The following is a 13790-nucleotide window of genomic DNA, read 5'->3' as shown; positions in this document are numbered from 1 at the left end:
CCATAAGCATTGTTTATGTTATGTGATATTAACAGAGGGAGAAGTCCAAACATTAAAAAAAAAAAAATCTATGTTTATTTTGACAACATAATATTATGTAAAAATGGATGGTCATGACAATTTATCTAGTTTGCAGTCTACTATATTTTCACATATATGTAGCTGCTTAATAAAATCAGTTATTGAATCTAAAAAAAAGTAGTGAAGACAAACATAATTACTACACAGTTATACTGGAAAACTACCTACTTCTCATTCACATCTGCTTTCTGCAATGTCTTATGTTCTCTATGCTCTGTTCTCAGTCAAAAAGAATAAAGAAAGCAAAACATATTCTATACATAATAGATTCAATTTTCTTCTTTAATAATAAAAAAGGAAACAAGACAAAATTACATTATATATATATATATATAAATATTTGTGCATTACCATCACAGTAGTCTTTTCAAGTTTAAATTAAAATCATCTGCTTCTTACACAAGAGAACCATTTCTGTAAACTGAACAGTGCAAGTTCAAACACCATGTATAATAGGAATTAGAAGAAACTATGCTTTGCATGACTGTTAACTTTCCTTATTTATAAATATGATATAGCCCATCATTTTTTGATTATATATTTAGTTATACCACAATTACTATTTACAGTAAAAGATTCAAATTATTTACAAATTCAATATCAAATATTAGTTTCAATTATTTATGTACATATCTTGCAAGTATGGTAGTTTTGCATTTAAATGAAAGAATTACAAAAAAATAAACCTGCTAGAGAAATTTATATTACTGTACAAAATAGAAAGACTTCTTTACCTCTAGTAGCCACAGAATACCTAACAAGAATTGTTTATAACAGGATACTCACCAACAATCCAAGTATACAGTCAAATATGTATATATATATATTTATATCACACACACAAACGCACACTCATACCATACAATTTCGCCTTTCAGTATGCACACAAACACATATACACTATAATCATTCTCAATGACCACCAATGCTGTTCTTGTACAATCCTGCTAAAGTTTTTGCTGCAACCAACAACATTTCTCGCCGGCTCACACCCGTCAAAGCTTGATGCCACTCTGTGTGGTGGACCTGAAATACAAAATGTACACCTTTAAGCACCTGCTTATTTGCAGCTTCTGGAACTTTTGAGTCCTTAGGGAGAATTCACACCAAAGCAACAGGCAACACGTTGCTTGAGGATTACACCAATTGAACGCAGCATTGTGCAGCCCTGTCTAGTGAAATATTGTTGCTGAATGACTCATTCCCAAGTGGCATGTGTCGTGTGTCGCTTGGGTGTGAATTCTCTCCCAACACAGGACCTGACCTTCTAGCAGTGTCATGCTGTTACAATGTTTATTCATCAAGGGAATTGGGTGATACAAGTTTCTTGTATTGCACAGTTTATAAATTTGTCTGTATGTTTGAGGGTTTTTTTTACATTCACGTTATGCACAGAAAGGCTAATCGGGAGTGGACTTATAGTTCAAGTTGATGTTTTAAGTCCACTTTATGCACAGTAAGGCTAATCGGGACTGGACCTATAGTTTAAAGTGAGATCCAAACCACATATGCCTCCACTGGGTATCAAACCCAGAACTCCTTTATTACAAGGCAACGAAAATACCAATACACCATCAGAGATGCATATGGTGTGAAGATTGACTTTGGATAATTTTTCCATGGTGTATAGAAAGGTGAAAAATGAATGTGAATTAATGTTTGAGCAAGTGGCTCATGTGCAGTAAGGCTCAAGGTATACTTGTAAGTTACAACAATAAACTGAATCGACATATAAAAATAGCAATTGTGATGTGTATCTGCATTTGTAAACAATGCTTCACTTCGGGCATAATCTCCACATACTCTTAAAGGAATATGCTTATCAATAGTGCTCAGAAGTTGGTGATCGAAAATTCTAAAAAAAATTACCTTAAAGTTATTAAAAAATACTTGTTTTTTTTTAAAAAAATGCCTAAAATACTTTTAGCTTTCAAAATGAAAGCTTGGTTTTTCATAAATCATAAGAGAGCCGTTGAATAATTTGATCAAACCCATTGTTTGGTGATTTAAACTACCAAAGCAAAGGGAAAAGTAATTAAATACTAATGTAGTTTTCTTTATTTTCATTTGAAGGTTACCGAGTGGGCCTTACACATTACAGTGGTTGGTCAGCAATTGAAAATACAGTTATGTTTTGAGTGCATCTGATTTTAAAATAAAATATGTTGTGAGTTGTGACTAATGTTACGTTAAAACCAGAGATTAATGGTCAGCAAGGAAACCTCAAATTAGGTTTTACCCAAACTTACCCGAAGTATTTCAAGTTTGCTGGAGAGAAAATAAACTTCCCACATTAATTACTGAATTCATTGCCAAAGATTTCAGTTAAAATAATATTGTACATTTGCATTGACCTTATTTTTGATTAATGGCATACTTGCTAAAAAGATGATGTCAGGAAATTTAAATCTAAATTTAGGTTAAGCTATGCTATGCTAGAAAATTATACATTTGTTCATTTCAACCTCTCTAAACATTTAAATAATTGTAACAATGTGTCTGCCTATCTTGCAAAACTTCTGACTATATTTTCTAACCACATTCACAAGTTAATATAAACATTTTTACAAGTTTTAGCTAGTGGAGTAATGGAACATTTAGAACCTTATGAAGCTCTAATTCTCGTACTAAAAGTGAATGAAAACAATATCCATAGTCACTCAACTGGCTGTGCCACTTCCTAATCAAGTGAAAACTTTTCACACATACCTTATTCTGCATTACAGTAGATCACGTCAATTGTCTGTCAGTACTTGTCGATATATTGAAAAGCTTCTCTCAACGTCGACAGATGTTAAAAGGAGCACACTTGAAGTGCAGGAGATCTCTTGGTGAAAATTCTTCCTCAAAAACACTCATGGCCAAATTTTCTCCTCAGGAAAGTTTCGCTATATTGCACATAGTTTGATAGCCTCCATTCTTATGTAGCATGTGCTTAATTTTTACACTTACAGCATGAAAGTTCTCACCTTGAAATTTTGAAAATGATGCTGAGCATTTTCTATCATTGTGAGAACAAACTGAATGTTTTCACGTCGTTTCTCAAGATACTTTATTCCTGTTGGTAATACAGCGAAACTGCTCTTAACCCAGTGTTTGTCGACTATGTTGGAGTACCGCCGATCGTGGGCACGTTAGCTTGACGGGTTGATATTTCACTGTTTCTCTCATGATAACTTATGCCAGGTACACTTTCATATTCTCTATCGTGTATTAACCATTGCAATATATGAGTATTGTCCATCATGAAAAAAGTCACTTAAACACAAGGAAACCAATAAAATTAACAAATTATAAAACAGTCCCGCGGTTGGTCGGCATGTGAAGGTTCAACATTTTGACAATTTGTTGACAGGATTACGGCACAGCTCCTAATAATGGAAGGGAATGCTCCCCCTATTATATTTTCCCAACCGTAATAAAACAAAAGACAGCTAGACTGCAACTCAAAGAATTTTCTTATTTTACAATAAATACATAAGCAGATGAATTTCAATGTTCGTACAGTGCTAACATGTCGACCAACGGTGGGTTAATGAACGCCAAACTGCCTCTCAAGTCGGGTTTAGCCAGTAGGTCTTGTGAAATTCCGATACCAACAGCATTTTCCCCATCGAAACTCAACCTCTGATTTCACTGTCAAAATGGTCACAGTATACAAACTTGTACACACGCAAGCACTGATCCAAGTGCAACACCATGTTAAAATTGTCTCCGGTGGCATTGGTATACCAAGGGGCACACTTGTGAAAAAACTGTACCCTAGATGGAGATTTCAGAAACACTTTTTTAATATTCGACACAAGTTTGTCAATGTCTGGAAATTTTACTCTCACTTCTTCACTTACTTTACGCAAAGCATGTGCAAGGTAAGTTACGTAAACCATTTTCGTGTGAAATGTTTTAATGGCTATTCCAGGCTTCTCGGTTTATGGTGCAGTGTCGTTGAGAAAAAGGAGCACATTATTGTGTTTTATTCACTAAGGCCACAAGAGAAACAGGCTCTTGTTGAAACGGTTTTGTGATTCACTTTGTCCAAAAATTCCATTGTCAAGAGAAATACTTAGGGCTATAACTCTTCAACCAGTGCACTTTGTTGATATATTTTTCTTTTACATGTAATCATGAAAACAAAAGAACTTGTTCACAAAGTGAAACTTGTATGGGTTCAGCAGGAAATATCCAACTTTCAAAATTGTTTTCTTTTGTTGTTTTTTTTTTTAATGGAGGTCGGGCCTCAATAATAACCCATGGTGCAACAGCCCTTGAGGGCCAGAGCCTACATACCAACTGCCGGCCTCACTCCCACATGCCTCAACAGAGGTGGGGAATGATTCAACCAGTTACCGGGTGACATGTGGTCAGCACAATGAACCCCCATTCGTCGTCATAGGTTTCCATGGCTGGGTTACACTACTCATTTGTAGCTCGCCAATTTCCTCATGATGGTGGGTGGCCACAAGTCCCATACACGGGCCAAAATCTCAGGAGTAAAGTAGTTACGCTTTCCCCAGGAGACTCAAACCAGCATGCATCCCGTAGCTAGAGCCCAAAACCTAACTCCTTACACTACACAGCCACAGTGCATGACATTTAACACTGCTACACACTACATTTTTCCTTCACTTTGGTCTATTGTGGTGGCCACAGGGGCATGTCAAATTCAAATTTTTGTGTAAAATTTCGATTTTCTTCTTCTTCCTTTAATCTTCATTATTGGAAGGTACATCGACAAAATACAGCAGCAGAGACCCAATTGCATGTGACAGTCACTGGAGCAAGGAGGTATTTATGTTAACAATCTTCATAATCTGTGACAAGCCATAAGTTGTCCAGGTGCCATAAGGAAATAGGAATCACCCCAACTCAACCCTTTCAAAAAAGCGTCGAGGAGAATTGCACTTCAGTTTGAGATCACCAATACATAACACCTAATTGGACAACTTGTCAAGTGAAGTTATTGATTCTTTATGTACAAAACACACTGTACTGTGTACATAAATACAAAATGCCTACCTGCTGGAAGTTCAAGAATGTTTGGTGAAGGAAAAGATGAGAAAGTTTCAGGGTCAACAAGATAATCTTCTGGCAAATTTTGTGACATCAGAACAGCCTTGAAAGTGTATAAAGCAGGAAAAGGGAGTTACAGCACATGTTAAGAATGAGATAAACTTCATACTTTTTAGCATGGTCTGACTGGATGAACATATTAGGTGGGAAAACATAAAATGCAGGAATGTAAAATCAGGCATCCACTGGGTATATTATTGAATCTTATATTCACAGTGATTTCTTCAGCAGATATGATCACATTAGAAGAAACGAAACCTGTATTAGCTAAATAACTCTATTTCTAACCAGCATATGCACTATAGAAAAGAAGAAACTGAAGTTTCAATGAGGGACTGTTAAGCCTGAGGAAAATATTTTTCTTTTGCTGTAACACAGTTGACTCTCTTGTTTGTCCCAACCTTATACAAGATTTCTGGTCATAAACTAATGTTTGAGAGTGCACAGGCACCATAACATGATTCTTTGTGTTGAGCCACAACAAAGATGAGGGTGTGCTGCATCCAATGCTATTGGATTTTGTGATGTAGCTAAATTAGCAAAACATGAAAAGAAGATGATAGACTGTGGTAGGAAAACTCGTTCCTGAGTCAGCATATTCTCTTTTGTGAGAGACAAATGACAACTAAACCGAAATAGAGATCTAAACATGCTTCTAATTTTACTTCCACAACCCCCTACACACACACTAGAGAAGGAATGTTTGCAGATTTTACCTCTATGTCAATGTGTCAACAAGTTTCAAGTCAAATCATTATTGTTTGAAAGAGTGTGGCTTGCATTCAAGTATTACATTTCCAGTTTATATGTGTAAAAAATTACTTAATTAATCAAGTGGTGAGGTACAATGGTTAGGTCTATTTTTATCTTCTTCCAAAGTAACTATCATACTTGGAAGAATGCTATTTGACAAAATAAGTGGTCACCCCTTTGGCGAATTCCTTCAAATCAGTCCCTACCTCCATTTTTATGCACACTGATTTCTGTAACCTGTTTCAATTATATCATTCCTGAACAAATGCAAGGTTTACCTGAAGATTTTTTGCCATGATGCTTCCCACAGTAACAGCGAGCCCTGACCAACGCAAAGGATAATCACTTGGAGTTTTATCTTGTGCTTCAGCAACTACTTCTGCTGGCACTGGGGTCATCTGAGTGAAAGTCTGGAGATTTATTCCTCTGGCTGGGTCACTGAGTAGCAAGGCTCCAACATCATACCACCTGCACATACACACATTTCAAATAATCATTCATGTTGTAAAGCATAAGTGAAATACAAATAAAATGAGACAATAGATACTCGGTGGCAAAAAAACTCATCCTCTTATCTGCAAAACCATAGAACACATGCTTTCTTGCTTTATTTCCTTTTCCTGGACTTTCTCAGGATCAGTACAATTGTGGATAATTTTACCAATTCTGTAATCAAGGGATTCCAGGTTGAATACACGATGGAGGCACATTGCACGGTGGTTCAGATCCCACTTTAAACTGTAGGTCCAGTCCCAATTAGCCTATCTGTACATAAAATAGACTTGAATCATGTGGGAGACCTGGGTTTGATTCCTGAGGTAGTGATTTCAGGTGAAATTTTTCCACCAAGGTCCCTGCTTGAAGTGGTTCTGAGGTTTACCTAACCTCAAATAAATTGGTATCGTCGGAGGGGATCACTCTGGATGATAAAAGCAGCTGGAGCATGGTGCTGCTCACATCACCATCACAAATGTGCCACCATATGCCTTCACAACATGTTTTAATGTGCAGAGTGTAGCTTTACTTTTTTGGCCTTTAATACATTCAAACTACACACATGACTTGCATCGAGACAATATATATATTTTTTTTTCAATAAACACGTACTTGAATTTTTCGATAGTCTTCCTCAGGGGAAGTAAACACATTAAAAACTTACAGACTGGAAGTAAACACATTAAAAACTTACAGACTGAAGTGTATTTGGATGTATTTTACATGGAAGCTGTTGTGTATTTGGAACACATGCAGATCGCACTCAAGGTGTCGAATAGACTATAAATGATATGCACCACATAATTCAACATTATTTAATTGACCACAAAATACCACTCAACAAACTATAATGAACTCCATTTATACAAGACAAAACACAATCTCTTTTTACAAACATCAAAGGTTTTATAAACTATATAGACTATTTACATAATCAGCGTCACACTCACGACAGAAGCCACCTTCTACTTTAACAGTATGTAAGTTTCTAGTTTATTTTCCATACCCTGAGGAAGACTGCAAATAATTGAGGAAGAAACATTCAGGGACATATCTGATATACCATATTTCACGGCATAATAGTCACAGATTTTATGACAATTTTTTTTTATGTGGGGTGTGACCATGAAAGGTTATAAATCATTTTTTGAACTGAAAAAAATAAAACAGGGTACGACGACTATGCGGTGAAATATGGTATTGAAAAAGATTCATCAATCCAATATACTTGTATAACCTAAAAAACGTTTATGCAATGCTCAATAAAGAGCAAAACAACAACTTGTGTTGTTGAAAAGAGCACTCAAACACCAGTTAGTAAACTGTACACTCCAACTTGATAAGCAGTGTTTTTTTTAGTAAAGTGGACTCATAAAACGATGATATTTTGACCAATAAACACATGACAGAGAAAGTGATTAGGGCTACCAGCCGTTTGCATTGCTTTGCTCCACACACTTGATGTCTCCCCTTCTCTGCTGCCCCAGGACGAAGTGTACAGAGATGTGAAAAAAAAATTTTAGTCTATACTGATTTAAATATTACAGGATTTGTAAACACATATGTACAATGATGAACTAGGGGTACAACTGGCAGCAAAGATAATAAATGGCAACATTATTAAAGTAGAATGCAAACTTACTTGTCTTCCATTATTTCTACCAAGAAGTTTTCAATAGCAACAATTGGCTGATGCTCGTGAAGGGTCCCAGAAGTACGCAACACGTGGATCCTTTCTTCAGCAGCCTTAACTCCTGCCGCAAAACCCACAGGCTGGGCAGCCATCATTGTTGACTGGGCTGGCAAACCCCTGTTGCATTAAATGTAACTTATTATTTGCATGTTCAAAACAATTTCATTAATTGGCTACTCAAAGGGTAATAATCAGTTATGTTTTACATGTATACATATTATACCCTGATTATTTGAAAGAAGTTACTGAAACCTCCCCCACTGGAAGTTTTATAATATCACAATGACTTAAACTGCAGCCACATTTTACCCCACAGAAAATAGCCAGTGTTATGATTGCTCCTGATATACAGCTACAATTCTTAATACTCCATATCTCGTATGTGTCGTCATGCACAGGGATAGTTCCATTTAATCTCCTTACTTTCCAACAAGGCTTTCTTGCATTTATGGAGGTGGAAATCACCACACTGCTTTTACATGAACCATCACTAATAAATACTCAACTATTATAAACTTAATAGGTGATCCTCTCATTCCTCAAGACATCTCAAATTAGTAATAAGTGTGTTTAGTCTTGAATCTATGATGCACATGCACCTCCCCCCAACATACACACATGAAATGTGCCAGCCGATGTAGGCATATCGGTGTATCAGTTAATCAGTAAAATCACCGATAATTTTACCAACCGAATATATCTACAAATATCTTATAATCAGTGAATATTCTGCCAGTGATTTATAATTATTATGTATACAAACATATAATCTCCATTCCACACATTTTTTTAAAAAGTAAATGTCTAAATATGCAGCTCCTTGCAATTACAAGGTCACTGGCAACAGTAACATAAATTTATTACGGAGGCCAATGAACCATTCAGGTTCTTCAAGGACCATTTGGAATCTTACATTGAATTGGTAGAATATAAGTTATCGGTATCAGGAACTTTTATATTGGTGATTTATCGGTATCAGCAAAATTTCATAGCAGTCCATCCCTAGTGTACAAGGGTAATCCCAAAAGTAAGGTCTCCAATTCTTTTTAAAATACAAAGAAACGTTTATTGTCAATAATGTTTACATCATTTTAAAGTACTTGTTTTATTTAAGGGCTGTTTTTTTTTTTTTTAACATTTATCTATTTTTCTACATAATCGCCAATTCGGTCGATGCATTTTTGTAAGCGCTGCGGCAGTTTTTGTATGCCCATGTCATACCAGCTCGCCGCCATGTCGTTGAGGAAGCATCGAACCTCATCCTTCACCTTGTCGTCATTGCTGAAGCACGTTCCGGCCAAATGTTCTTTCAACTTGGGAACAGGTGGTAATCACTGGGTGCCAAGTCCAGACTATAGGGTGGGTGGGTGATGATGTCCCATCCAAACTGTTGTAGGAGACCGACTCTTTGACAGGCAATGTGGGACCGAGCGTTGTCATGGAGAATGCTTACGCCCTTGCTCAACATTCCTCTTCTCTGGTTCTAAATCGCCCATCTCAGTTTTTTCAGTGTCTCACAATAACTGTCAGCGTTTATTGTGGTCCCAGAAGCCATGAAGTCGAGCAACAATACCCCCTTTCGATCTCAAAACACAGTTGCCATGACTTTACCAGCAGACTGTGTTTGTTGGAATTTTCGCAGCTTGGGCGAAGAGGAATGCCGCCCGCCACTCACGTGATTGTTGTTTGGTCTCAGGTGTGAAGTGGAATGCCCAGGTTTCGTCACCCGTGACAATCAAATCCAAAAAATTGTCTTTTTCGTCTGCATAGCAGTGAAGAAATTTGCAGGAAGAGTAAACTCATTGCAGTTTGTGTTCTTCAGTGAGCATTCACGGGACCCATCGTGCGCACAACTTCCGATATTGCAACTTTTCCATCAAAATCCTATGAATGGTGCTTCGGGAAACCTCAGGAACCAACGTACAGAGATCATCCAGAGTGATCTGCCAATCTTCACGCATAGTTTGCTCAACCTTCGCGACTGTCTCGTTGGATATTGACAGTCTTCCGCTTCTTTCTTCGTCGTGAATTTCAGTACGACCAGCTGCAAACTCCCTACACCACTTGCGAACATATTTGACATCCATGCATGACTCGCCATACACTCCCGTAACTGGCGATGAATTTCAATCGGTTTAACGCCTTTTGCGTTCAAAAACCGAAAAACTGTGCGAACTTCGCACTTGGCGGTAGCGCCGAGCGGGAGCTCCATTACAAACAGCTGCCAAGCGAAGACTGAGCGTCCCAGCGAGGTGTGTGCGGGCTTGTTTGGGAGTGGGGTAAGCAACCAACACAACAGTGTTGCCAACTGCCAAATAAAAAGTTTTGTTGTATTTAAAAAAAAATAGGAGACGTTACTTTTGAGATTACTCTCATATATTATTTATCAATATCTGAGAAAATAAATGAGGCTTTTGGAGGCTGACAGTTGCCTCCTGCACTCACCTGGGTTCTCAAGGGAAGGCAGTCAGCTTCATAACATTTTAATCTACCCATGCAACCTTAGTCTCCATGGTAACAAGGGATATGCTGGAAGTTGCACATGGGTCGCATATCAAATCTTTCTAATTTGATGTGGAAACAAACTTGAAGAATTTGTTTTCAATATGATATGCATATGGAAGTTATATCATTCATAGTCCTTGTAAAATAAATTAAGGAGAGTGCTGCAAGACTAAATGTACATGCTCTAGTTTATCTTGGCTTGCCCTGAAAATCATTTTCTATTATCTCTTCATAGATGTATTGTGTGAAAAATACTTACGTTATTGTAGCTCTGCCAAATACAGCCTGAAATGCTTCACGAATAGGGCTCACTTTTACTTCTTTATCTGAAGCAACAACAACATCTATATCTCCTCCTGAATCTGAAAATTTAATAAACTTCTTATACTATGTGTAAATTGAAACAATTCTTAACTTACATTTAAGAAAAAATACATTCTTGAAATTGAAAGTTGTACAGACATTTTACATATATCATATTTACGCATGTATAATGCATGTGCATGTATAATGCATGTGCATGTATAATGCGCACCCTGGTTTTGATGAGGAAAAGTGACAAACAATTATATCTCGTATAATGCGCAGTACAATCCCGTTTCAAGAAATGGCTTTCTTAGTTGTAGGTCTTAAAGCTGTTGCTATGCCGATCAAGAGTGAATGATGACATATATATTCAATGAGTCACCTGTTGCTATGTGGACCAAGAGGAGAAAATCCTCTTGTGTTAACAATGCCACCAACCCATGCCACCTTCCCCTCTCCCTCCACTGCGGTTAACATCCCAAAGCTTTCACTCCTTAAAAACTTTATTTATTCTGTAATAGTAGAAAGCCAAATCAAAATTACATTATGGATTTGCAGTACACAGGAAGTTAATTTAATACCGCTGATAAGAATCCCATGTGACTGGAAGTGCCTGCTCAAATTCCCCCAAAATGGCACTGCTTTTCTTGGTGTCGCAGAACATTACATTACAAAGTGAAAAATCGTGGGAAATGGCATTCAAAATGTATACTTGGTTTTGCTCATTCCTTTTTTTCCATGACTAATGTAACATTTATACGAGGTCCCCTCAAACTAGCAGTTAACAGCACAAGATTTCTTCCATTAAGGCATTTACACACTCCATATATATAATATTATTTGGCCAGTAATACATTTTAATTATTATCTTCTTTTTCCTCATCTTTTCTTTCCCCCAAAGTACTATAAAAATCAGAACGTTCCTTCATTTTGTGATGAGTTTATTTCAACCGCATTGCACAATAGTATCGACATCTTGAATGCTGTTGCCATATTCAGGAACTACAGAATTCAAGCTTTACAATGATATATAACATAATAGGGTTCTGTAAACATGAAAAATCAATGCAAGTGTCACAAAATCATGGAATGACCCTGTACAGTTTCATGTTGGCTGTCCGAATTATTCCGTACATAATACGCACCACAGTTTTTGAGGGCAAAAAGTTTGGATAAAAGTGCATATTATGCATTATACATGAGTAAATACGGTATGTGCAGAAAAAAAAAAAAGAGATTTCATTTACTGAAAAAGAAAACTTGTTGTAAATGAGTGTAGTTTACAAATTTGTAAAAGATCTATATTCTATGTACATAAATTCCATACACAACAATCACATTAATATTCCCTGATTTTTACAGTTTTTAAAATGCTTTTTTACATAATTCAATAAATTTTCTGCAACTTTTTACTCGTGGGTTCCTTCTCAAAGACGTTAGCAAGCCATCCCAGAATTTTACATTAACATAAAAGATATTCTTCATGCACACACTGTGTTAATACATGTTAGAAATGAAGTCGATAAAAGGGTATGTCCTGAAAGGATAGCTTTCTTACCTTGGAAAGAATAAGAAGCTTTGTCATCTTCTTGTTGTTCTACATCTATTTAATGTGCAGATGACAAATAGTTCTCTTACAATTTTATTTATTACATCCCGGCACATCTGAGAATCGCAAATCTCAAAAGGTCCTGTCAATAGAGGCAGGTAACATGTGGGAACCGAACATACAACCAGCATGAGTTGTGTGTTTGTTTGGTACTTACAAAGAAACTCTTTCATCTGAGGATCCAGCGTAGTTATCATGCTGTCCATAGAGTTCTTGGCCTTCTCAGCAACCTTAGATAAGATGCCGCTGCCCATTGCTCCTTTGACCCACCCAAACAAACCACTAGAGTGATCTTTGCTGGCGTGCTCAGCTTCAATGTTATCTCCTTGGCCACCTGCTGCGTAGGAAGCAATATCTGGAAGGGGAGGGCCACCGGGCAATGGAATCACTGGGCTGCAATACACACACATGCACATTACAAAAAAATTCACTCATGATGCTTTGTTATGTTTCAATTACTAATGCTAACACATGCATAAGAAGTTTTTCACACAAACAATTGCTAGTGGAAGTGAACAAATGTTAAACTGGATGAACAAATGAATGTCTATAAGGAGGAAAGAGAACTATTCAAGCCATAAAATCCAACTGTACTTGGAATCTGATTCAAAAAAATGTTTTTAATTTCCAAAATAGAAAATAAAATTTAAAAAAGTGCTTACAAATGGTTTCGTTTTCCAAAAATATTTGTCAGGGAGTCGTAATGTTCAAAGAAATTTCGGAACAGGGACCTCTTTCATTTTACAATTATTCTTCCTGCTGTGATTGTGAAGTTATTTGATTTAAACATTCCTTTTCCTAAACATCTCATTTACTGTAGTATTATTGTATTTATGAGGGAAAGTCAAAAGGAGCCTTATTCTAAAGTACACTTTGTGATATAAATGGCTCCCTACCAAAAACCTTAAAAGGGAGTCATGATGATCAAGCAACATGTGCATGCACAGTTGATTTCAATGGAATTGTTACAACCCAGAAGTGTCCATGACTGTACAACATGGCAGCTTCATCATTGACTTGCACCAAGGAAGAACAAGGAAGCAGTATTCTTTTTTGTGGCCAGAAAATGTCACAATGCCTTCTGAAATCTACAGAATGAAAGTTCAGTACAGAGAGAGTTGTTTGAGCCAGGGATAGAGCATACAAATGGCTGGACGGATTTAAAAAAGAAAAACAAAATGTCAGTGGACAACACAAAAGTGGGAGACCAGTTAAAATGACAACTGAGACCGTGAAACACAGGATAGAACAGCAAATTCGTGAAACTGCAGGGATGTC

At 36.8% G+C, this 13790-nt stretch overlaps 1 protein-coding gene across 2 annotated transcripts in view; it reads right to left on the bottom strand.

Moving 5' to 3' along the window:
- Positions 1-344: 344 nt before the first annotated feature.
- Positions 345-13790, bottom strand: part of LOC145994733 (protein PRRC1-like) — a 31984-nt gene continuing 18538 nt past the window's right edge. For both annotated transcript variants that reach the window (XM_083130945.1, XM_083130946.1), the window contains exons 4-8: positions 12670-12905; positions 10857-10959; positions 8042-8209; positions 6183-6372; positions 345-1107 (exon numbers count right to left, since the gene is read on the bottom strand). In XM_083130945.1, coding sequence (XP_082987071.1) covers positions 994-1107; positions 6183-6372; positions 8042-8209; positions 10857-10959; positions 12670-12905 — 811 coding nt within the window. In that variant the 3' untranslated portion in view covers positions 345-993. The remainder of the gene's footprint in view (positions 1108-6182; positions 6373-8041; positions 8210-10856; positions 10960-12669; positions 12906-13790) is intronic.

The sequence above is a fragment of the Lepisma saccharinum genome, chromosome 11 (genome assembly GCF_977018435.1).
Source record: "Lepisma saccharinum chromosome 11, izLepSacc3.1, whole genome shotgun sequence".
Taxonomy (NCBI): domain Eukaryota; kingdom Metazoa; phylum Arthropoda; class Insecta; order Zygentoma; family Lepismatidae; genus Lepisma; species Lepisma saccharinum.
The sequence above is the reverse complement of the archived record's forward strand: the minus strand, read 5'-3'. Positions and strand labels throughout refer to the sequence as shown.